Source organism: Globicephala melas, chromosome 20 (genome assembly GCF_963455315.2).
Source record: "Globicephala melas chromosome 20, mGloMel1.2, whole genome shotgun sequence".
NCBI classification, from domain to species: Eukaryota; Metazoa; Chordata; class Mammalia; order Artiodactyla; family Delphinidae; genus Globicephala; species Globicephala melas.
Genome location: NC_083333.1, coordinates 33,500,654 through 33,525,857, shown reverse-complemented (window position 1 = coordinate 33,525,857; position 25,204 = coordinate 33,500,654). Strand labels below are relative to the sequence as shown.

General features: G+C 46.6%; 1 protein-coding gene across 2 annotated transcripts in view; it reads right to left on the bottom strand.

Moving 5' to 3' along the window:
* Positions 1-594: 594 nt before the first annotated feature.
* FOXK2 (forkhead box K2) overlaps positions 595-25,204 on the bottom strand; it is a 69,457-nt gene continuing 44,847 nt past the window's right edge. Inside the window, exons 4-9 of one of the 2 annotated variants that reach the window (XM_030843296.2) lie at positions 21,505-21,651; positions 16,234-16,427; positions 15,243-15,418; positions 13,813-14,109; positions 13,379-13,588; positions 595-2,510 (exon numbers count right to left, since the gene is read on the bottom strand). In XM_030843296.2, the coding sequence (XP_030699156.2) occupies positions 2,314-2,510; positions 13,379-13,588; positions 13,813-14,109; positions 15,243-15,418; positions 16,234-16,427; positions 21,505-21,651 (1,221 nt within the window). In that variant the 3' untranslated portion in view covers positions 595-2,313. The remainder of the gene's footprint in view (positions 2,511-13,378; positions 13,589-13,812; positions 14,110-15,242; positions 15,419-16,233; positions 16,428-21,504; positions 21,652-25,204) is intronic. The other variant, XM_060290206.2, reaches the window with a different exon arrangement.

Genomic DNA, 25,204 nt, shown 5'->3' with positions numbered 1-25,204 from the left:
AAATGAATAAGACAGAAGGAAAAAGGAAAGAGAATGCCCCACCTTTGAAAAAGGCATGCTCTAGCTCCCAGCAGCCAAAACTAACCTTCTCCCTTCTTTAAATTTGAGAACAGGGTACTTTTTCTTACCTATAAACCAAGCAGAAATCCCTCCAGGCCCATAAAGTCTACATTTTAGGCTCAGAAATAATCAACTGATGGACTGGGCTTATGCAGGGAAAATCTACCCGAGTCTTTCTGGACGGCTGTGGAGATGCGTCTCCTGGAGGACGCACAAGGCATTTGCTTAGTGTTGCCCAGGCCATCTCCCCATCAGGGTGGTCTTGTCCACTCACCTCCCCAGAGCTCAAGGTTAGGGGGCTGCGGTGGCCATGACTAAGGTCTGGAGCACTCAGTGGAGTGACCCGATCCCACATGTAGGACACAGCAGATCCGAATTATTTTGCAAATTGCAAACCTTCTGAGTAAAAAGAAAAAAAATATACATTCCAAGGTATCTGTAAAGTGCTGGGAGATGCAGCTTGCTGCCCTGAGGTGCTCTGATCCATCCGTGCTGCAGTCTGCAAGTTAGATTTTGCTACTGTCACACACGTGGTCTCATTCACATGATGGTTTCGTTTTTATTTTTTAAATGGCTGAGTTATAAATCCAGCTAGTGTGCAGTAATTTCATAATTTTTAATATGCATTATCTGCAACAACATTGTGACAGCTCCATACCGTGGATTGACACACAATACTTAGAACAGGTTTATCATATTTGGTCTTTAGGTAAATAATAACTGTTTTAAAATTGCCTAAATATACCATTCTGAGCTGTTTCATTCCACCAGGAAAATACAGGGGTTTTTTCCTCTCTTTAAAAAAAAAATTAAATACCAAAATAACTACATTTAAATAAATAATGACGATGACATTTAAAAATTCACAATAAGGCCAAAGCCCTCTTTCTGTTTGCATGCTGCTCAGCTCTGACCCCCAGAACCCTCTGGAAAGGTGAGTGGCTTTCTTCTGGAGGTACATGGGCTGAGGCCGTGCGGGCCTCCTACTTCTCATTCTCTCACCTTTGTTTCCTTTCCTTTCGCTTTTATTTTTTGTAGGAGAGAAGTCAGCCTTAGTACTGAATTCAGTTCTAAAAGGTTGAGGGGAATTTCCTATTACAAATCAGAAAGCAACCTAGGTGTTTCCAATGCTTACCGGGACAGAGGGTGCCTGCTTCCAAGACCCTTGTATCAACAGGCAGCTTCTGCTCCACCCCAGCAGCTGCTCCTGCCATGAGGGGGGCAAACCGCACCATCATCGGGTGGCCGGCTGGTCGGACGATGCCGAGAGCTGGTGACGGCACCTAAAATAGCGAACGTGCCACGGAGAGATCTGTGATGTTTGTTTGAAAAGGGTGTGTGATAAAAGATTGAATCTTTTTTTCCAAATGAAGAAGTAATAGTTCTTTTGTTTTAAACATACACAATACATAGGAGACTTGTTTTACTTAGCGTGGAAAATTATGCCAGGGACAAAGTCAACACAAAGAAACAAACAACAAAAAGTAGCAAGAAAGAGAAATGGATAAGTGCAGCTCCGCGAGCCTGGCAGCTCTTTCCGTCAGGGTTACAAGTGGCCCGCGGGTGTCCGTCTGTGTGTCTGTCCGTCTTACACACGGAAATGGAGGTGGATTAATTCAGGTAACTGCTCTAACGTGGAAAATTTGTAGATGTCAAGTAGCTCCACTTAACTTAAACAGGACAGACAAAAGTAAATCATTCCATAGGCTGAAAACAAACAACAAAAACAAACAAAACTACTTTGTTTCTTCTCCCCAAATGAAATCCACACAAAAGGTCCTGTGTGATTCCAAAATTACCAGAGTAGAAATGGAGTGATCTGAAATGTCAAAGACCCCATTATTTTGTAAAGAAAGAAAGTACACCTCAAAATATTCTAATTCCACGTGTGAACAACAAAATACTGTCTTGTCTACTGGTGGCGGGGTGGCTCCGGCCCAGCAGGCCTGCTCGCACCGGGTGCGTCCTCCCTCGGAAGGACTGAGAGTATCTACTCGGAACTAAGCTGAGCGCGGGGCGGGGAGACACTGCCGGAGCCCAGCTTTGCTGCGTGTGGTTTTGTTCAGGGGTGACTTCAGTCTTTAAATTAAGGAGTTTTAAGGCCACCTGGGTTTGTGTTTCCAGTGCTGAGGTGAAGTCCAACCGCAGGGCCCTCTACCCACCGAGGGAACGCGCTCTGAGCGTCGGTGAGAGGCAGTGTCTCCTTTTGGCACCACAGAGTTGACGTTAAAGTGAGAAACACTCTCCTGGCCGCTAGTTCTGGACGCCCTTCTCCCGCACGGCTGCCGGCGGCGCATCCATGCTCAGGGCGATGACGAGGCCCTCGCCATCTTCTGTCTTGACCCGCTTTAGCTCTGGCTGCTCCGCCGGGTCGCCGTTCTGGCGCTTGGTGGGCAGGGAGGCCGACGCCGAGGCGTGTGTCGCCAGCATGTGCAAGGGACTCGCTGCTGCTGTGGAGAGACAGTGAGTCAGCGCCCATGCTTCTGGATGGACCCTCGTCCCCACCACACATTAACCGCGTGAACAGTGAGTCTGTTTGTTTATGAACAGCCGGCATCTGTTTATTGCTTCCAATCGTGTGCTGTCTTGCTGAAGCGAGAGGAGGGGTAAAGGGACTGAGGCAGAGGTGGGGCACAGAGCAGATAGCTTTGCTGTTTTGGCCCATGGGCTGCTGCTGGCTTCTCCCCGATGCAGAGTCCCCAAACCCAGAAGGGGATCGGGGTGCAGCAAGCCAAGCCTGCATCGGAGCCGCACACCTTCTCCTGAGCCCAGCCTGTAGGGAGGGAGCTCTGCGCGCCCTGGGCCGGCTTCCCCACACCCCTCCACCCAAGCCCTTCTTCTCTCCAGTCTTCATTACAGAGGGGCCCTTCCTCCTCATGGGGCTCTCACTGGGCACAAGGGTCTCCACCACCTCTGATCTCACCTGCCTTGTGCTCTGCACAACCAGGCAAACTGGTCGTCCCACACCTGGAAGTGCTGCTTCCTCCAAGGGGGAAAGCAGGCCTGGGCTGGGAGGAGCCTGGAGCTATTCCACTCAGAGGGGCTTGGGGGTGAGTGGGGGGTGGGATGTGTGCTGGAGGATGCACAGTGACCTGGAGAAGCAGCATCCTGTCCAGGAAGACCCCTGCCCTCCCACCCCATGCCCTCATGCCCCAAGGGAGGTTTAGGACCATGGCAGCAGGTGGCCAGATGGAGAAAGATAAGTGCACAAAGAGCTGGGAACAGCGACCCTGTCTCCTGAGCACGCCTGAGTTCCAGCAGTGACACGCGTGCTGTCCCGCCACACTGATGTTAGTAAGTAGACATTACGGCTGCTGCAATTCATGACAGTTTGCTCTGCATGCTGCATAAGAGCTGTAAGTATAAGGAGTTTACGCCAAGCTTTATAACTTTAGGTGTTTAACATACCGCTTTAGCTGGCACGGGGATTACAGAATTTCCTCTCAAGAAATGGAACTTGAAGCTAAGTGAGATGAGGGAGGGTCTACAAAATGAGAGACAGGAAGCCACGGGACACAGACTGAGGTCAAAGAAAGGGCAGCTCTGACACTGCCAGGATACCAGTGTCTCCACTTTGATCTCCAGATTCAACACCATTCCAATCGAAAGTCCCAGTAGGAGTTTGTGTAAGGAAATTTCACGTGCATGCCTTTAGGGAACAAAGGGACCAGCAGCTGGACCCTGGTTAACATGGGGCCTCTGACCACCTCCAGTGTCATCTCTCAAGAAGGACTGCTGTGTCACTTTCATGAATAAGGGCATGTGTGGTGCTGGGGCAGCACTGCCACGGAGCCTGGGTTCTTCCAGCAGGACACACACTTCACTGCTGCAGTCCATGGCAGAGACCCAGAGCCTTGGCTAGTCTAGGAGCTGCCTCATTCTGGCTTGAATAAATGCTATTTCAGGAGGATTTAGTGGTTGTAGAATCAGAGCAGAATGGAGTTAACGGTAGATCAGTGCAAACGGTCAAAGCCTGAAAAATGATGTGACTGGAAGAAGGGGCTGGTGTGCTGGGGCGGGGCAGCAGAGAGCAGGGCCTGCTGTCTGGGAGGCAGGGATGTGGGTGGAGCCTGGGTCCCAGATTCCCAAGCAGGCATGGCGTGGTTCCTAGGCCAGGCTGAGCAGGGTCTTCCGCTAACCATGAACTGCAGACCCTTAAGAAAGGTGACAGAAAGAAAAGGAAAGGACCAGGACAGTGAGGGAGACTGAGGAGTGGGCAGAGGAGAAATCTCAGCAGGAAGAGTGCAAAGGGGCACTCAGGCTACAGTGAGCAGGTGGGACGCCACCTAAGCACGGTGTCGGCCCAAGACTCCGTATCTGACCAAAATGATGAGGAGTCGTTGAAGAAATAACACAGCCATAACCATGCTAGTGAACCACACATGTGCAACTGTGACTGAAGCCAGGGCCAAGAGCCCACCTCACAGCTGGACTCACCCTACCTCTCCACTGGCCATGAACACCAGGCATCAAAATGCCAGGCTTTCCGTGCCCTCCTTATGCCCGTGGTGGCAGTAACTGGAGCTCAACGCACGTTCCTGGGGAGATGGGCTTCCTTTCCCAAGGGTGAGAGGGCAGCTGTGACAATGTGCTATGACAATGTGCTGCACCGGGGCGCTCTCGAGAGGCCACGCAGGTGCCCACAGAGCAGGGAGAGCACCATGTTCCTGTTGGGGGTACTCTGCCCTCAGTCACATGGTGCCTCAGCAGGAGGGTGACTCAACTCCAGGGTCACATTCCAAGGGGACGCCAGGCACCATCCTGACCCCTCTCGCCCCCCCACCCATCTAATTAGCACTGTCTGCGTACACAGGCAGAGGCCAGCAGCTCCAACCTGGATGGTGGCATGGCCTCCTGGCTGATCCCCTGAAGCCCCCAGCCTCCTTGTGGCTGTGAATGCCCCTGAAATACCCATCTTAGGCTTGGACACTCGTTGGTTCCCCAGCTTGCCTGCTTCCCACACCAGCAGCCCCTGGCCCTGCAGGTCTCCCTACCAACGTGCTGTCCTACCCAGTTTCCTGGCTGTGTCCTGGGATGCACTCTCCACTCAGGCGAGACCCAACTCCCCTCCAAGCATAACGCACGGACACATTTCCTGCTATAGCCCAGCACCACTGCTCCTAAGAGATGCCTGACACGGCTGTGAGTGAATCAGTGCCCAAAGCTGAGCCATACCAGGTGAGATACCAAGCTGGCAGGTGCTGAGCTGCTGCCCCGGGGAAACACGGGGTAGGGCTTGTCAACTGATCAACACATACCTTGTTTTATGTGGCTTTTGATTAAAGACGACTTAATCTATACTGTTGATCCATTAACACTGAACTCATGCCTGTACTTTCTCCATAAGGCACATCACAGCCTTCTGTGCCTAGAACACTCCAGGCCTTTTCAGAACCATGCTCGGAGTCCACTTTAAACAGCAAAACCGGGACTTCCCTGGCGGCGCAGTGGTTAAGAATCCACCTGCCAATGCAGGGGACACGGGTTCGAGCCCTGGTCTAGGAAGATCCCACATGCTGCGGAGCAACTAAGCCCCTGCGCCACAACTACTGAGCCTGTGCTTTAGAACCCGTAACCCACAACTACTGAGCCCACAACGATGCAACTATTGAAGCCCGCGCACTTAGAGCCCAGGCTCCGCAACAAGAGAAGCCACCGCAATGAGAAGCCTGTGCACCACCATGAAGAGTAGCCCTCGCTCACCACAACTAGAGAAAGCCCACGTGCAGCAACGAAGACCCAATGCAGCCATACATACATAGAGTTTTATTAAAAAAACAAACAGCAAAACCACCAACAAAAATTACAAAACATGAAAACCGTGGCCCTAAGAAACAGTGAGTACAACACGTGTTCACAGTGGGAGCTGAAATGAGGAGGGGGCACTGCCGAGTTGTGCTCGGCTGGGAACCAGCATGCTGAACTTGAATACTTTGCTGCTCTGCACAAGCCCGCAAAGGGCTGTGAAATCAATACAATGAGTACTGATCTGGGAGTTATAAGTAAATTTCAGTGATCTGCAAGAAATCTGCAAATACGGAATCCATGGATACAGGCTCAAGTGTGTGGGACCACCTACCAGGAGTCCCACAGAGCAGCAGCCTCACACGGGGCGGGTGTTGCAGATGCAGAGGCAGAATGATGCCCCAGAGGAGGCGGCGCCGCCTCACTGCTAACCTGGCCACGCCCCACCAAGTCCAAGCAGCTCCTCCCCTTGCGCCAGCGGAAGACGGTGCTGGTCCGGCGGGCGCTCTGCCTGCTGCTACCACAACCTGCAAGTGGTTCCCGAAGGACGCTGGGGTAAGTCAACAGAGCACACCACCAGGCAGATGGAGAAGGCTCCCACAAAACCCTTTCACCTCCTCAACACCTAGCAGGGCCTGGACCCCAGGGCAGCACAGGCTGGAGGCTGGGGCCACTTTCTTATAAGAAGGAATAATACCTGTGAGCCCAGGGGAGACTATTCAGGACAACAGGTGGGAACGCTGGTCATATGAGGACACTGTCTGCAGGGTAAAGACACCTTTCCTCCCAAGACCACTGCCCCACAAGATGGAGGTCTAGGGTAGCAGAGTCTCCACAAAAATGGACTAAGTACTTGTGACCATAACTGTGGTCCAGTGCAGAAGAGGCTGAAAAGTGGCCAGAGCATGTTGGACTCAACCAATGGAATACACTGTTTTAACAGACTAAAGGAGTAACGACCATCTTAACACACGACCATCTTAACACAGAAAAAGTATGTGACAAAATTCAACACCCTTTCATGATAAAACTACTCAGCAAACCAGGAATAAAAGGAAAAGTCCTCAACATAGTAACATGTACGATAACCCACAGTTAATCAGCTTCAATGGTAAGAGACTGGATGCTTCCCCCAAGATCAGGAACAAGACAAGGATGCCTGCTTTGCCACTGCTAGTCAACACTGCATTCGAAGTCCTACCAGGGCAGCTGGGCAGGAAAGGGGAATAAAAGGCATCCAAATGGGAAAGGAGGTAAAAAACTATCTCTACTGGCAGATGACATAATCTTTATATATAGAAAATCTTAACAAATTAACATAAGGAAACCCCCTAATCAAAAAGTAACACAATCAGGGCTTTCCCGGTGGCTCAGTGGTTGAGAGTCCGCCTGCCGATGCAGGGGACACGGGTTCGTGCACCGGTCCGGGAAGATCCCACATGCCGCGGAGCGGCTGGGCCCGTGAGCCATGGCCGCTGAGCCTGCGCGTCCAGAGCCTGTGCTCCGCAACGGGAGAGGCCACAACCGTGAGAGTCCCGGCAAAAAAAAAAAAAAAAAAAGCAATACAATCAATTAGTATTAGTGTTTGAATTCAGCAAACTTGCAGGGTACAAGATCAACATGCAAAAAAATCAGTTGTATTTCTATACAGTAGCAATGAACAATTTCAAAAGAAAATTATGAAAAGAATTCCATTTAGAAAAACATTCAAAAGAAATAAAATAGGAAGAATTTTAACCAAGACTTAAACACTGCAAGACTTATATACTGAAAACTATAAAACACTGAAGAAATCAAAGACCTAAATAAATGGAAAGACATTCCATGCTCAAGGATTAGAGAATTAATATCATTAAGATGGCAATACTACCCAAAGTAATCTACAGCTTCAATGCAATCCCTATCAAAATCCCATTTTTTCCCCCAGAAATGGAAAAGCTGATCTTAAAATTCACATGGAATTGTAAGGTATCCAGAATAGTCAGAACATTCTTGAAAAAGGATGGTGGACTCACACCTCCGGATTTCAAAACTTCCTACACAGCTACAGTAGTCAAAACAGTGTGGTGTTGGCATAAGGGTAGACACGAAAATCAGTGAAATAGAACTGAGAGAAATAAATGCATACATCTGAGGTCAACAGTTTCAACAGTGGAGCCAAGACCATTCAATGGGGAAAGAACAGTCTCTTCAACAGGTGGTGCTGGGACAACTGGATCTCCACATGCAAAACAATGAAGCCGGGCCCTCACATTATATACAAAAATTAACTCAAAATGCATCAAGGACCTAAACATAAGAGCTAAACTATAAAACTCTTAGTAGAAGAAAACACAGGAGTCTAAGTGTAAGTCTTCATAACCTCAGATCTGGCAATGAATTCTTACATATGACACCAAAAGCATAAGAAACAAAAGGGAAAATAAACTTGACTTCATCAAAATTAAAAACTTTTGTGCATTAAAGACACTATCAAGAAAGTGAAAAGACAAACCCACTGAATGGAAGAAAATATCTGCAAATCATATACAGGTATCCCCCCACGCCCCCCTTTGCAAAAGTTCCCTTTATGCCACTTCACTTTTATGAAAGACCTACGTTAGTACCCATTTTTGATAATGGAAAGAAATCTGAAGAGGATTTTCACTTTTATGGAGAAAGGCAAAAAGCAAAAATAGCGTTTACCATGTGTTTTGCAGCGAGCCATTGGAGAGGCAGCAGCAGCCCGAGCAGTGAGTGACATCGCCAAGTTCCTCCCCAGGAACCATACTCCATCTCAGCATCAAGCCGCCAGAGCTCTGAACTGTGTCTCTGAGTGTCTGTGCTCTACCTTGACTCATTTTGTGCATCTGTTAGGTTTCACAGGAACCCTCTACTTTGGATAGCAGGGGAAACCTGTATCTGATTAGGACCTAGTATCCAGAATATATAAAGAGCTCCTATAACTCGACAACAAACAACCCAATTTAGAAAAAAAGTCTAAGGATTTAGACATTTCTTCAAAGATGCTATACAAATAACCAACAAGCACATGAAAAGATGCTCAACACCATTAGTCATGGGGAAAATGCAAATCAAAACCACAATTAAGAGTAAGATGGCCATGATCAAAATAAAGGAGAAAATACCAAGTGAGGATTTGGACAAATAAGAACCTTTGCACATCATTGAGGATGGAATGGAAAATTGTTGTGGCTGCTGAGGAAAAGTTTGGTGGCTACTCAATAAATTAACAGAGAATTACCATACAACCCAGTAATTTCACTCCTAGGTATACACCCAAAAGAAATGAAAACAAGGACTCAAACCGATACCTGTATATGAATGTCATAGCAGCAATATTCCCAATAGCCAGAAGGTGGAAACAACCAAAATGCCCATCAACTGATGAATGAATAAACAAAATGGAAACATATTCAGCTAAGGAATGATGTACACATGCTACAACATGGATGAACCTCAAAACATTGTGCTAAGAGGCCAGCTAAGAAGAGCCACAATTCATACGATTCCATCCACAGGAAATATCCAGTACAGGTAAATCCACAGAGATGTAAAGTACATTAGTGGTTACCAGGGACTGAGGTAAGTGGGGAATGGGGAGTAACTGCTTAATGAGTGTGAGATTTCCTTTTGGGGTGATGAAAATGCTTTTCAACTAGTTAGAGGTGATGGCTTCAAAATACTGTGAATGTACTTAATGCCACTGAACCACATACTTTAAAATGGTAAACTTTATATTATGTGTATTTTATTGAATACCACAATTTAAAAAAAAATACAGATGATTTGAACCCTAAGGAGACACTGGGTATAAAAGAATTATTGTTGGGACGACTTCCCTGGTGGCACAGTGGTTAAGAATCCGCCTGCCAATGCAGGGGACATGGGTTCGAGCCCAGGTCCGGGAAGATCCCACGTCGCGGAGCAACTAAGCCCGTGCGCCACAACTACTGAAACTGCACTCTAGAGCCCGCGAGCCACAACTGCTAAGCCCGCGTGCCACAACTACTGCAGCCTGTGTGCCTAGAGCCTGTGCTCTGCAACAAAGAGTAGCCCCCGCTCCCACAACTAGAGAAAGCCCGTGCACAGCAACGAAGACCCAACGCAGCCAAAAACTAACTAGAAGAATTACTGTTTATTTTTAAAACTATAACAATGGTATTGTGCTTATATACTAAAAGAGAGTCCTTCTTTAGAGACGCATGCCAAAACAGGGAATGACATGTCTGGATCTGGGTGGGAGCAGATGGGACGGGTGAGGAATATGGAACAAGGCTGGCTGTGAATTAATTTTCAGAAAGTTTGTAATTTTCCGTAATAAAAATTTAAAATACCAAAGCTTCTGATTTTCAAAATTCATTAGTACTAGGCACTGCTTCCCTTTCTTGAGAGTGACTTTCAAGGGTAAGGGAGGTCACAGCTGGGTCATACAGCATCCACATCACACCCAACAGCAGTTTTCAAAAAAAACCACCATCAGAGTCTCTACTTGCCCATGGAATCTTTCTATAAGCTGATCTGCCACCTCCTCCCTCCTCCCCTTTCTCAACAGCCTCTCTCTCACCCACTCAACTGGGCTGCTTTTGGGGATGCAAATGTCAAGATGGAGCATGAAACAAAGGAAGAGTGGAACACTGGCACTGTGGACCTGACTTACTACTGACTAGACATCAAATCCTCTTCTAGACCAAGTGATTTCTAAGTAAAAGGTTGAGACTAAATTCAAGGAGAACCAATAAAATTTCCCACTAACAGATAACTCCCACTAAAAGATGACTAAAACTGGAAGGAGTTTTAGCATTTCTTCTACCCTTCCTTCTTCTGAGTGGGAACAAGGTTTCTCAGGGCTGACCCAGCACTTTGCCTACTGTTCCCAGCAGTGATTGTCAATATAATACAATAATTGTGTGGTTTTCTTTAAAGCCCAGATATATTGAAAAATGCATCTTTAATACTACCTACCTATCTATCTATCTATCTACCTATCTAGCTGTGCCATGCGGCTTGCAGGATCTTAGTTCCCTGACCAGGGATTGAACCTGGGTCCATGGTAGTGAAAGCGTGCAGAGTCCTAACCACTGGACCACCAGGGAATTCCCAAATACAATTTTTAAAGAATTATAAGTTTGGTTTTGATCAATTCTATAGTTATAACAATTGATAAGTGAATCCTTGTAGTCACAGACAATTAAATCTTTAATATTTCTCCATTTTATTATTGCAAAGAAAATATGTACTCAGTAAATGACATTTAAGCATAAAGTATGTGGCACTAGCACAAAATCTGTGGGGGACATGGGATTGAGCCACGAGGATTGGCGAGCCTGCTTGTCTGTGTGCTGATATGTGGGTGAGAAGGGGCATCAAATCAGAGCAGTATTCAGAGCCAGGAGCACGTTTAAAAGAATAACGTAAGTTTTATTTTAAAACATCAGTATTGGGAATTCCCTGGTGGTCCAGTGGTTAGGACTCCGCACTTTCACTGCTGAGGGCTCAGGTTCAATCCTGGTTGGGGAACTAAGATCCTGCAAGCTGTGCAGCACAGCCAAAAATAAAAATTAAAAAAAATATTTTAAAATAAAACATCAGTATTTTCAATAGTGGAAAATTTAATTCCTTGCTTATTAAATTTATAAAGAAAAATTTTAGACACCAATTTAAATATGTGAAAGGGATACACAGTTTCTCAAACTCCTTAGACAGGTGGCCATAAAAGGGCCCTGACCTGCACAGCAGTTCTCAGAAGGTCTGGAACATGTGAGAAATGTACATTCTAGGGTCCCAGGCCAGACCTGCTCAGTTGGGGACTGTGGGAGGGAGCCCTTGAGTGATTCTAAGGCACATGGTATCTGGGAATCAACAGCCTACACCATGGCTTAAGACAGGGAAGAACGGCTCTGACCAGAAATAGACTGTCCACCTCTTGACACCACCTGCTCACAGCCACACACAGGGCCACCAGGTTTGCCACACCTGGACCACCTGTGACAACCAAGTAATTCATGAAGAAAAGCAGAATGAGGCCTGAAAAACTCTTAGTTACTTAGGAGACACCAGGCTTGAGGAAGAAAGCATTTTAAATGGGCAACTGGTTGCAAACTTCTCAATTTATCCACAAGTGGCATGTTACCTATTACTTAAAAACAAAAAACTCTCAGTGGTTAGTCTTCCCTAGAAAAGGTTGCAGATATTATTTGTCCATTAAATTTGGGGAGGAGCAAGGGGGAAGCGGAATCACATGAGGTGTCTGTCCCAGGTCTCTGTCCCTTAATAGCTCAGTAAGGAAGGATTCAGAGGTCAACACTATTAAGCCTTCTGTTCCCCACCCTCTTTCCAAGAAACTTTCTCTGGGCACAGAGAGCTACTTTGAGCCAGTAGCTTCTGATTCTACTGCTTGGAGTCCTGTAGTTGAATCACGACAGCCCACGTGTGTGGACAGCAAGCACACTCCACATGCCTGGGTGAAGCCTCACTGCAAAGACGTCTGAACACCAGTTCCAAGGAGCCCAAACTCCTGAGCTGACTTAACAGCCAGCTGGACTCCTACCCTTCACACTGCTCCACAGGACTGGGTGGAAGAAGGTTCTCTGTCCTCTGGTTTAAAAGCCAGGCTCCCTTAGGCTCATCCATGTCAGAACATCCGTGGGAGCTATGTGCACGGGGCTCCAGAGGGCTTTCAGAGCAAAGAGAACAGGAGACCAGCATTCTCCCCTTCCACCATCAGATACTCTCAAGCACACCCGTGCCCCAGGGGAGGGCACCGCCATTGGACAGATCAGCTGTGACAGCCCCCAGGTTGCTTCTAGGCCACACCCAGATGTCTACAAAAGGTGGGAGTATTTTCATCTCTCTAGATAAGCAAGTCCCCTACATACAAACCTTCAAGTTGCAAACTTTCAAGATGCAAATGTGCATTCCATCTACATCAGGCGTGGGTGAAACTGCAGCTTGCCCTCCGTCTCCTATTGCTGTTGATCCTTCAGCTCTACCATCTCCCACCTCCTCTCCCTTCTCCAGTCAGTAACATTTCTTGCCTGTTCACTCCATGCCAGCCCCCGTATGCCAGCTGTTGTACTGTACTACTGTACTTTTCAAGGTACTGTGCTGTAAGATTAAAAATGTTTTATTTTTTGGTGTTTGCTTGTTTTTTATGTATTATATGTACGAAAAGTTATTAGAAACCTATTAACAGTACAGTACTATACAGCCAATTGTGTTAGTTGGGTACCTAGGCTAACTTTGTTGGACTTACGAGCAAAATGGACTTAAGAACGCGCTCTTGGAATGGAACTTGTTCATATGTAGGGGACTTACTATATTTAGAAATGCTTCTCTCTTCAGATGGCTCCTCCAATGGGAATCACATGGGAGCCAATTCCCACAGCCAATTCCCTGGTATCCTATAGCACTATTCAGTTTCCTATAGTTTACAAATGCAAACATTTCTTCAGACAAAAAAATTAAAATTGTAACAGAATGAAAACCTTGAACACCACGCTCCATAAAAGGACAGCAGAGGACCTTTGCTCAAGTTGTTAGCACCCAGTAACCCATGGAGGACACTGCTTACCATTATTCACCTGGCCGTGGATGGCGGCGGGGATTGGCACCACGTGAGTCCCGTTTTGTGTTACAGTTTTTATTGGAAGCTGGTGCTGACCTAGAGGTGCCTGCTGCACTATGGTGACCGTCTGGACAGGGGTGGTCTGTGACGTCTGAATGATCCGGCCAGCGGCACCTAGTGTGGCATGGCTAATCGCAGGAATAGGTTCTACTTTCACTAAATTCAAAGAAAAGGAAAAGAGAAAAAATGACACCAACTAATATTACTGGGTAGCTTACAGAAATCTCACTAGTTTGAAGTACAACAAACCAGGCGGCGAGCAGCCCTGCTCTAGCACAACATTACATAACATGTTAGCAGCAAGGGGGTCAGGATGAATGAGGCTGGCGGGTTTCTAAGAGCTTGAAAAGCTGCCCGAAGTGACTGCTTCCGCCGCTCACCTTTTACTTCTCTGTGGTCTCCATTCTCTTGTGGCTCTGCCTTAGGGGGGGCCAGCACGGCCGCCTGAGTGACCACAGCCTGTCCTGCGACGGTGTACGTATTTGCCGGGGCCAGTCCGGCCACGCTGGTGACAGACACCGCTGGGATCTGGTGGACGACATGAACCGTCTGCACGACGGGCTGCTGGGAGGTCGAGGTGGTCACAGGGGCGGCGACAGTGTAGGTAACAGGCTTGATCGTCGGTGGCAGTGGTCGCTGCACGGCGATTAAGACGGGCTGACTAGACAGAGGTGAGCCTACCAAGGACGGGAGTGGAGGTGAGGCTCATACATCCCAAACCAACTAACTACGACCCCTCACTAGCAACATGCAGACTGATTTAAGAAAACAGGACATGGCCCTTTCGCCTGGTAATAATAAAGTCATTCATGATGAAAGAAATGACATATTTAATGGGGATATTTAATGTATATCTAACTGCTAAAAAGGCAATCTCTGCTTTGTTCACATTTCTTTTCTTTTTTTTTGGCTGCACCATGCGGTACGCAGTACTCCCTGACCAGGGATCGAACCCGGGCCCCCTGCAGTGGAAGCACGGAGTCTTAACCACTGGACCACCAGGGAAATGCCTGTTCAGATTTCTTACAACACCTCTTCCCACAGTTCTCTCATCATGAAAAAGAAAACCTCAACACAGGATATGGGAAGAAGCTGCCCAATGAAGCCTGAAGGAGGGGGCCATGTTCCCCAAGATCAAAGTCTCCATCTTATGATAGGTGCAGAGGAGCAGGAAGTGTGGAGACAGAGCTGGCAGCCAGCAGCTCTGCCAGTCTCTGTTCTTTCTGATTTGGGCGTTTAGGCTCCAGCAACAGGAATGGGGGCTGGCAGGGGGTGTTGCCAGCACGGCCAGGAATTCCAATATACCAAAATGCACATTTTGCCAACCAACTAGGAACCATGACAGAATTACTTTGGACACATTTTCACACTTTTTTTTTTTTAATTCCCCAGGGCACATATTTTTATTCTACATGGCGACTTTTATAAGTACACTGAGAAATGCTCACCTATTCATTAAATAGACATTTTTTTTGCTGCTAATGTCTACTTTGTCTAATTTATGCTATTTCTTTACGAGGGGAATCTTTCTCATAGATTTTTGAATGATGAAGCAACTAAGAAACGGGTTAATTCTAAAATTTTTCAGGCACCTACATACAGAGTCATAAAAGTTGACTGATTTTTTTTTTAACACAGTGCAATTAATTTTTCAGAGCCTATAAAATAACATTCAGGTACTATGCAGAAAGTATCAGGCACAAGGTGCAAAGGATCCAAGGCCTCTTGCTATTTCTTCTCTGATGAGACTGGCTCACATGCTCATCTGACCCACCCCTCTCCCACCACACTTGCCCTCTGCACATCTCACCTGGTGCACTCTGGGCAAACCGTGCCTCCTGGATGACAGCGAGTTTGGGCTGTGAGGCACCAGGCTCGGGCTCCAGAGGGGCTGGTGAACCTTCCCTCGACAGGCTCTCAGGGGTCTGGGCGCCACTGGAGTGAGCAGACAGCACTCCAGCATGATTGGGGGAGGCTGGGGCACTTCTGTATGACCAAAAAGAAGACAGTGGATTTTTACAGGTAAAGCACTCATAAAGCTGCCTTGTTTTAATAGGTGTATTTTGCAAAAACAAAGGTGTCATTTGTCTTCTGCCAACCAACTACAGTTCCTTAAGTCTTACTTTAGGTGTGATGCCTGTGACCTGAGATGGACACTTAGTGAGGCTGGCATGGCTGTGACAGAGCCACTGTATGCAGGGCGCCGCTGCTCCACACCCAGCACAGGCCGCACAGCATGGGGCGGGACTGGTTGCTTCCCTAAAGCTCCCATCCACAGCCAGGCAGCAGGAGCCAGCAGCGTGCGAGCCGGCTGGGGCTCAAGACTGAACATTACAGTCATTTCTTTTTTTTGTTTAAAAACAGAAATCTACTAATGGAGCTAAAAATATGGATTTTAAAATCAGGCAATTAACACTGTATAAACCAATCTTGAGTTTAAGCAGCTAAGATGTAGCTTTAAAGAGCTTTTCACATCCAAGAAAAAGGAAAAAACATGATTCATCAACGTGGCATCGTGATATTGCCGACTCATCATATTGACAATATGCATTCAACGAAGCAACAGTGTTACATAGGAATGAAATTTAAGTAAAACTTTATAATCTGAATTGTTTCAGACCACTAGAAACAAAAATACATGGGTGGCATCCAACATTTTTTTTTTTCCAAATCCCCAACCCAACATTTAATCATAATGCATTTGGTAATTCCTTCATTTTCAAAAGGAAAATTTACCAATACGTCAAAGGTAAATTTACTGACCATTAAATGAGGTCTTTTTGTTTGTCTTTTTTCCTTACCTAGAGGAGAGCGGTCCCAGAGGGGTTCTAAAGCAAGGCACGCCCCTAGGCCGTCTTTTCCTAAAAGCCTGCTCTATTAATTTGCTTTCAGAGGCAGGGTCTATCCTCCAGAATGAGCCTTTGCCTGGTTCTTCCTGGGAACGTGGTACTTTGATGAAATAACGATTCAGAGAGAGATTGTGGCGAATTGAATTCTATGAAACATAAAAAAATACGTAGAATTCATATATTTCTTTGCTGAGAAATAAAAATGTGCCCCAGTTTTAGTGCCCTGCAAAGGTCCTGCAGCTCTGTGCTGGAAGGAACCGGCCCTCCCCAAAGTGAAGGAGGAGCTGCGGGGGTGACTACTCAGAGGCTGCGACGTGGCTTCTACAGAGGAAAAGACACAAGGACACAGGGCACTGTGAACAGCATGGCAGGATGGGCACCAGGAGGCAAGGAAGGGAACTGGGGAATGGGGAAGGGGTGAGAAATCTACACCACACAGAAAGAGGCTATTTCCAACAGGAAAAACGTCCACTTCCACCTTTTTACCAGGTAGGAAATCAAGGGCTATCACTGTGACCTCTCCCTGTTTGGAGAAGGACAGCGCTGAGATCCACTATTCCTTTAAAATACTTTTTTGAGCACAAAATTAGCTTATAGAAACTGTCACAGCCTTTAAAATGAATTAATCCAGCATAAAGTATTTGGCAAACCAGCAAAGGAGAAAAAATGAGCCAAAGTTTAGAAATATTATTGACACCATCTGCCCGTAAAAGAACTATATACTTTGATTCTCAAAATAATATTGTGAGGCACATTGAGAAAATTTTTCTCAATTCCTAAGTCCATTCTTTCTATTACAAAAAGCTCAGCTCACAGTTTACATGTGATTTGAGGACAGCTCCCTGATGCACCGAAATCTGAGACCTACGAAAGGTCAGGAAAAGCTGGATGGAATCCTGCATTCAGATCCTTTCGGCATTTACATTAATGCTTAAATTTAAAATTAATAAAGTTTCAACCCAAACTAAAATTCTGGCTATCCAAAAATCACTTCTAAGTTCTCTAACTAACTTTCTAATAGAACTGCTAGTCACGACCTGAAATTCTGAATTCCCAGAGGTGGCTCAGAAATCAAAACATGTCAAATACTACTTTACAGCCAATCCAAGGGACTATTCAAGAACCAGACCAGTCACAGGCCATGACGAACCACCAGTGCCCATGATGTCAGTCACCTCATTGGCAACATGAAGCGACAGGCTAAGCTATGTCTGTGATTTGTGAGACTGTTTAGAAGCAGATGTAGTATATTAGATTTAGAATATATGCATAACCACAGATACTTGCTATGACGTTTTATCATAGGGTTTGGCTGATAACCAACCAACACCTACCAATCCCTCCAGAAAATCGAACCGGTTATTGGTGCCCCCATCAAGCCAGAGCAGGCAATCCTTCCCCATCTGCATTCAGACCTTTCGGGTGTGGAGTAGAAGGCAGATTCTAAGAAAAAACGCTGAGAAAAGCCAGCCCAGATCATGACACTGGAGGACACTCTCACTGTGAACTGTGGGTGAGGGTCCTGAGTTCCTGACTGCACCGTGGGAGGCCGGCACCCAGATGGGAGCTCAGAAGTGACCACTAAGCCACAGTGCTAGGTGACACGTGACAAGGGAGGTGCCGAGCCTCAAGTGAAGGCTGGAACTGCACTGACTTAGGTGAAGTAGGTTCACATGCATGTTGTTAGGAGGAGAAAGGGAGGTCAGCACAGTGGGAATCTGGAGGCAGGAAGTGCTACTTCAGGGGACTGGGCACTAGGATTTCTACCCACTGACAAAGGTCAGAACCAGGATCAGCAATACAGCTGCTCCACTAACCCTCACACCACGGACAAACTGTACAGTTAAGTCCTTAGGTCAGGGAGTTGCTATTTTCTGTTCTGAAAATGTAACAGAACCCAGTCTGCACCATCAAAAGAGAGTCTAACTTCCTCTGCGCTCTGACAACAATCTCACAGACAAATGAGCCCAATTACTGGTCACCTGTGATTCTCCAGCCAACAAGACTCTAGAAAACATGAAGAGGTAATAAGAGATATTTAATGTATACACAGATAGAATAAATAATTGTATTTCTAAGGTAATTAAGGCCTTTGTAATTTGATCAAACCAAGCTATATACATTTAAACCACCCTGATTCAATTCCAGTGACTCAAATTATTTTAAAGTATTCAGAGAGAAGGCAGGTTATTATTTAAAACTAAATACGAAGAAAAGGATCTGCAATACTGTGCACATTCTCTTTCCCCCAAATTCTCCCCAGTAGGGGCTGCTTCCCAGAACCCAGCTGACAAAGGGGAAAGGCGCAGAGCTGATCACTCGTGCCTGCTCTGTGCTGTCCTCCCTGAGCGCCTCCAGCCTTCCTGCCCATAACCTACACTTCTCATGGGCAGTTTGTGTCTGTTAGTCCCACTCAGCACTGAGCATTTGCCAGTGTGTATTCAGCATAGTAGGACTTGTAAAGAAATTTAAGGGAAGGACCTTCCAGAGGAGAGTCCAGTGTGCAGGGTGTGGGTGAGCACAAGTCACTCCCTCTACTTTCAGAAACCAGCTCTGGTCCTTTCAGAGGCCAAGAGCTCCAGAATTCTCAAACTTTTCAGTCACAACAAATACCTCAATTCTGAGCAGGGTAAAATTATAAGTCATAACAAAGTAAAACATTTTGGCATAAGTGTGCAACCAAAAGAGATGCCATCTTTCCAGCTAGTGTTACTCAGACCACCTTGCTTTATACTCAGATTTGCTCCGGATTAATCAAAAAGCTTTTGGCATGGGTAGACTGCAAAATACCAAAAGTCAGTCTGAAAGGAGCCATGGATTTCCATTAAGTGCTCAGAATTGGCATGGTGGGAAGTGTCCACAGGCGTCATCTTAGGAACTGAGGCAGAGCAAGGGGCTCAATCACCGGGACCTGAGCTCCGAGAAGCATGGCACTGCCATCTCCCCTGCCCCACTGGGGAGGGCAGGATGCAGTCTGCAAATCCACACTTGAAAAATGGGCTGTTTTGGTTGACAGTTATTTGTGGGTTTTTTCTCAAAAGAAAAAGGATATGGGTCTTTTATGAAACAAGGTTGCAAAATAGAAGGCTTTTTGTTTTCAGCCAGGAGAGAGGGACTAGGAATGAGCCTTCCGTGTAGAGTCTGTAAGTGCAGTCCCTGAGGATGGGCAGCTGAGAGAGTCCCATGACAGAAAAGGACACATGCGGGCATGCTGGGGAGAGCAAGGACTGCTGAGGACAGGAATTTGAGTGCATATCCATGAATTAAAGGAGGGCTGGAGCAAGAGAGCCCTTTCTCACTAAAATAGCTGGAGCAGGAGGTGTGAAATGTCCCAGGAACAGCCTTACACAGGCAAGAGGCGCAGTCACCCTTACGAACCTTTATCTGGACAGAAAAGAAGATGTTTCAATAAAAACAAGCGTTAATGACAGTTCAGTAAAGAGAGTGTTTATAACTCTCAGTTCTAAGTGGGCTGTGAAGTCACTTCAGGAGCCAGCAGCAATCAGAGTACTCAGGGGTCACCTCTGCAGGCCTCGCCTCTCTGTGATCACGGCCCCTCCTGACTCACTCTCCAGGACCCCGAGGCCAGGAGGAGGTCGCCCTTCAGCCTTCAGCCTTCTTTAGCAAGAAAACCCTGTGATGCACGGAATCAGTTCTCTCGTAAATGGATGCTACAAAGCACAGGGAAATACGACCAGAAGGGAAACACACCACTGAAAGTCTGGCCAGGCTTTTCAGAAACACTCACTCCCATTACAACCCAGCTCACTGGCATTTCAAATCATCAGAATTCTACACACAGCTCCTGGACAGGACTGTGTGACAGATCTCACCTGCCTGTGCCCAGGGAGCTGTGTGACATAGACATGGATATAGACTGTCGTCTGCTTCCACTTCTTTTGTTTTTCGTTTTCTTTGAAGCACAAGCTCACTGTTACAGATTAAAATACGGTAAGTACTGCTGGGACCTAATTGTACATCATCTTAAGAGAACTGCCAGGTAGCTGGATACGGAAGGGTTCTCCCGAGCCACTGTTTCCCTCACGGCCAACTGAGAAATGCCACCTTGCTGTGAACAGGAAGGCGGGCAGGGCACAGATGCTCCAGGCCAGGAGGACAGGCTAGGTCTCATTTTGTACCTTTAGTCTTTACACGACTAAAGACCCCTTACAGAGGAAACAGTCAGGATTTGGCTGGAACACTTTTTTATTACAACATGTTTATACATCTGCAGGTAGAAGAAAAAAGGTTTTACCTTCCGTTAAACAGAGTGGCTTACCCCCTACCCCGCCCATGTCACTTGATTATGGTTATGGTTCAACAGATGCATTTTTCAAAGGATCGTTTACTCATTAAGCCTCAAAGGAATTCTGTAGCCACTCCTGGTTACTTAATAAATTCAGAATATGTAAATGTATGTTTCTTCTCTCTTTTGTGATGCTTTTCTATTCCATACTTCAAACTTACCCTTTCCCATACTGTCTGAATTAGTGAGGTCCTGCTAAACACCTGGTAAATGGCCACACATAACACAGACACGCAGAACAAGGGAAAACATACACAATGTAGAGGTTTAAAAATTAAACTAAATTAAAAAGCCAAACAATGGAAATACTATGCACCAATTTCAAAGTGTCCTCTGAGGAGGCCTGGATTCACAGACAGCATAGGAATAGGCTGGAAGTCCAGGTAGACAACTGAAACAGGGCAGCGCTGTGTTCATCTGCTCTGTACACTGGCCAACTGGAGGAGGTATCTTTTGAAGAAAGGGTTCCTCAGTAAAACAGTTTGAAAACCATCTCTGTGCAAACTTCAAAAAGCTACATATGTCAGCAGACGTATAGCTAAGGAAGACAGAAGAATGCCAAAGTAAATGGATGGACAGGATTTTTAACTCTCCCTCACTTTAGACACATGCACTGCACTGGTCCAAGAGAAACATCTCAAACGATCCACACCTTTCCCATCCATGGAGACCATAACAGTAAGAAACAGTGCTGAGATTTCTTCTAGAACCACTATTCCTCCCACTCTGCGCTAAGGAGGTCAGAGAGAGCGTGGCAACAGCAGGCCTCTTCCTTTCTCGGCACAAGAGGCCCTCACTCATCTCATTCTACCTGTGCCCCAGCTACATACATAGCAGCTCAATTCTCTTCTCATTTGCCAACCAGCATCTACAAGACATGTAACAGAAACATTTAATAACAACTGAAATGGATTTACCTGCCAGCCCTTGTCCGCAGTCCTGTAGTAGGGATAGTTTTTCGTGATGTGCGTATAAATTCCATTTAGGGTGAGTTGTTTATCAGGAGCCATCGTAATTGCTTGTACGATTAATTGTGCATAGGAATAAGGTGGCTTTGAATCATCCTGTGTTTAAGTTAAAAAAAAAAAAAGTACTGAAATTATCAAAATTTTTACTAAATTTACTAAAATTCAAGATTCTTGACATTTTTGAGCATTCCTATGATAATGCTTGGTTTTCCTTCCTATAAAAGTAATCTAATATGATGGGGGAACTCCCTGGCAGTCCAGTGGTTAAGACACTGCACTCTCACTGCTGAAGGCCCAGGTTTGATCTGTGGTCAGGGAACTAAAATCCCACAAGCCACGTGGCAGGGGGAAGAAAAAAAAGTAATATAATATGATGGGAAAGCATTTGGAAAATTGGGAGGAAGCAAATGGATGCATGTACAGCAGCATAAAAAAGAACATTAAAACCACATAAGGAAAAAGTCCAAATGGCAGAAACGGAAAGAATAAGAAAATGAGAAAAGCTGCCTCCCCTCAGCAGGGTCCACAGCATGCACACTAAACCACGCCAGAGGCCCATCACGTGGCTCTAGCAGCCGAGTGAAGAGCTGGGCCAGGACAGTGGTGGCAAAGGGTGGAGTGAGCCACCCTCTCTCAGGCCCCTGTGGGGGTCCTCATACACACAAGGAGATGGGGCAAGAATGCTGAACACTCCAGCGCCAGAGTGAGGACCACTCAGAAACAAGTGTCCATCAAGAGGCTCCTCCTGTAAGAAAACCCCACTCAGAGGAGAGCACCAGAAGCCAGACGCAGGGTTCCCACACCGGGGTCCAAGGCACTTGGGCAGGCATCGTTCAGGTGTGCAGGGCTGCCATGCACACCACAGGATGTTGGCATTCCTGGTCCCAGCACACTCAAAGCCACCAGTGGCTCTTTGCCATTGTGACAACTCAGAACCCCATACACATGCACAAAGTCACTGGGGAGACAGTGCACCTCTGCTGTGAACTGGGAAATACACATATCAACGGAGAAACCACAAAACGTAACGCTATGTAAACAGTAAGCTGCAAAAGAATGCATTCAAGATGATACTCCTTATATGAGGTTTAGAAATGAACAATTTAGATATTGTTTAGAGATAAATACAAATAGGCAGACAAGCAGAGGACTGTAGGATGGGTGAGGAAGGAGAGTGAAGTGCCAAAGAACGGAATGCAGGCTTCACCTTCACTAAAGGCTAACTTTAGTCCTGACAGCTGGCCGTGGGCATGTGCTCTGCACTGGAAGACTGAGCCACCTGTTATCCCAGCACCCCACTTTCATTTACATTTTTTATTTTTTAAAATATTTATGTATTTGGCTGCACCAGGCCTTAATTGTGGCATGTGGGTGTGGCCCGTGGGATCTTCGTTGTGACGTGCGGGATCTTTAGCTGCGTCACGCAGGATTTTTATTAGTTGCGGCATGTGGGATCTCTTTTAAGTTCATGTGGGATCTAGTCCCCTGACCAGGGATCGAAGCCGGGCCCCCTGAATTGGGAGTCTTAGCCACAGGATCACCAGGGAAGTCTGTTAGCACCCCATCCATCCATTCATTCACTCATTCATTCATTTATTTATTTATGGCTCCATTGGGTCTTTGCTGCTGTGCACGGGCTCTCTCTAGTTGCAGCGAGTGGGGGTTACTCTTCGTTGCAGTGCGCGGGCCTCTCATTGCGGTGGCTTCCTTTTGCTGTGGAGCACGGGCTCTAGGCGCGCGGGCTTCAGTAGTTCTGGCACTCGGGCTCAGCAGCTGTGGTTCGCGGGCTCTAGAGGGCAGGCTCAGTAGTTGTGGCACATGGGCTTAGTTGCTCCGCGGCATGTGGGATCTTCCCGGACCAGGGCTCAAACCCGTGTCCCCTGCACTAGCAGGCTGATTCTTAACCACTGAGCCACCAGGGAAGTCCGCAGCACCCACTTTTAAATAGCTGATATTTCCTGAGCACTTGGGCCAGGCTCTGCCCTGTCTGTCCCCTGAGTGAGCTCACGCTGAGTTACAGGAAAGGGACAGTGGAATGGCTGAGCTGGAGTCCACACCAGGTGAGAGTACAAAGCCTTCCTCACTGTGCCTATGCTGCTGTGTTTCCTTGTTATCTTTCTTCTATACATTTCAATTTTTTAAAAAAGCTTTTTTATATTGAAAAACATAACACAGACAGGAAAGCCCATAATACATCCATATCAGGTAAAAACAAATTTTTGTAAAGTGAACAACAGTACAACCAACACTAGGTCAAGAGAGAACACAGCCCCCGTCTCAGTAGCTTCCTCATCCCCCGCTGCCTCCCAGAGAGGCCACCACTACTCCTGACATTTTATACTAATCATAACCTTACTGTGACTTAAGTTTTACCATCTAAGAATGCATCTTGAAACAGTTTAGTTTTGCCTGGTTTTAAACAGGCAAATGGACTATGGACAAAAATGGAATCCAACAGAGGGTGCCCCTCTGTGTCTGCCCCTGCCCAGCACCCTGTGCAAGAGGCTCCTGGCTGCTGTGGAGAGAGTGCACGGCCACAGCTTATCCATTCCCATGGCTATGACGTGTCCTATGACACGAATATACCACATTTTATAAATACATAAAGTAATACTATGCCTGGTTTTATTTTTTCACGTAGCATTACATCAAGAGCACGTCCATATCAGTAACTATGCCACATAATATCCCCTTACTTAATCATTCTTCCCTCAGTTAGGGGCATTTAGGTTGCTTTCAATTTTCTGTTTTATATGAACTTTTGTTTTGAGATTTTTGTCCATTTCCCCTAAATGAAGTCCTAGAAGGGGTATTACTGGGTCAAAGAATAGAAATAGGCAGGGTCCTATTGTGGGCCATCAATAATTACCATCCAGGGACTTCCCTGGTGGTCCAGAGGTTAAGAATCCGCCTTCCAATGCAGGGCATGTGGGTTTGATCCCTGGTCAGGGAACTAAGATCCCACATGCTGCAGAGCAACTAAGCCTGTGTGCTGCAACTACTGAGCCAAAGCACCACAACTACTGAGCCCAGGCATGCCACAACTATTGAGCCTGCACGCTCTGCAGCCTGTGCTCCACAACTAGAGAGAAGCCTGCGCACCGCAACGAACAGCCTGCGTGCCACAATGAAAGATCCTGCGTGCCACAACGAAGATCCCACATGCCACAATCAAGACCCGATGCAGCCAAATAAATTAAATAAATAAATAAAATTTTAAAAAATAATAATAATAATTACCATCCAAAAGGGGGACTGATGTGTCCTCTCTAAAGTGTGTGTTTGTGTGCATATGTGTTCACATGTACATTCAGACATGTGTGTGTGCAACCTTCACCATCTGGGACAGGAGGACTAAATCCCAAGAGTGGTCTCCTAGGACACCAGGCAGTGACCTTGTGAGGACCAAGGGTTCAAGCTCTCAGCACCTGGGCCCATAGCTGCCACCAAGGAGGGCCCAGTGCTGAATGACCAAAAGAATGCATCTCTAGTGCCCAGCACTGAGAACATGCTCAGCAATGACCCAACATGCGTGCAGACGTGCACTTCTCAAAAGGCCCTGGGGGGTTGTTCCTTGACATGCAGGCAATGCAGTGAGGACAGCTGGCTCCCCAACAGGCCCTGGGTTCTGTTTCGAGGCTATAAAACA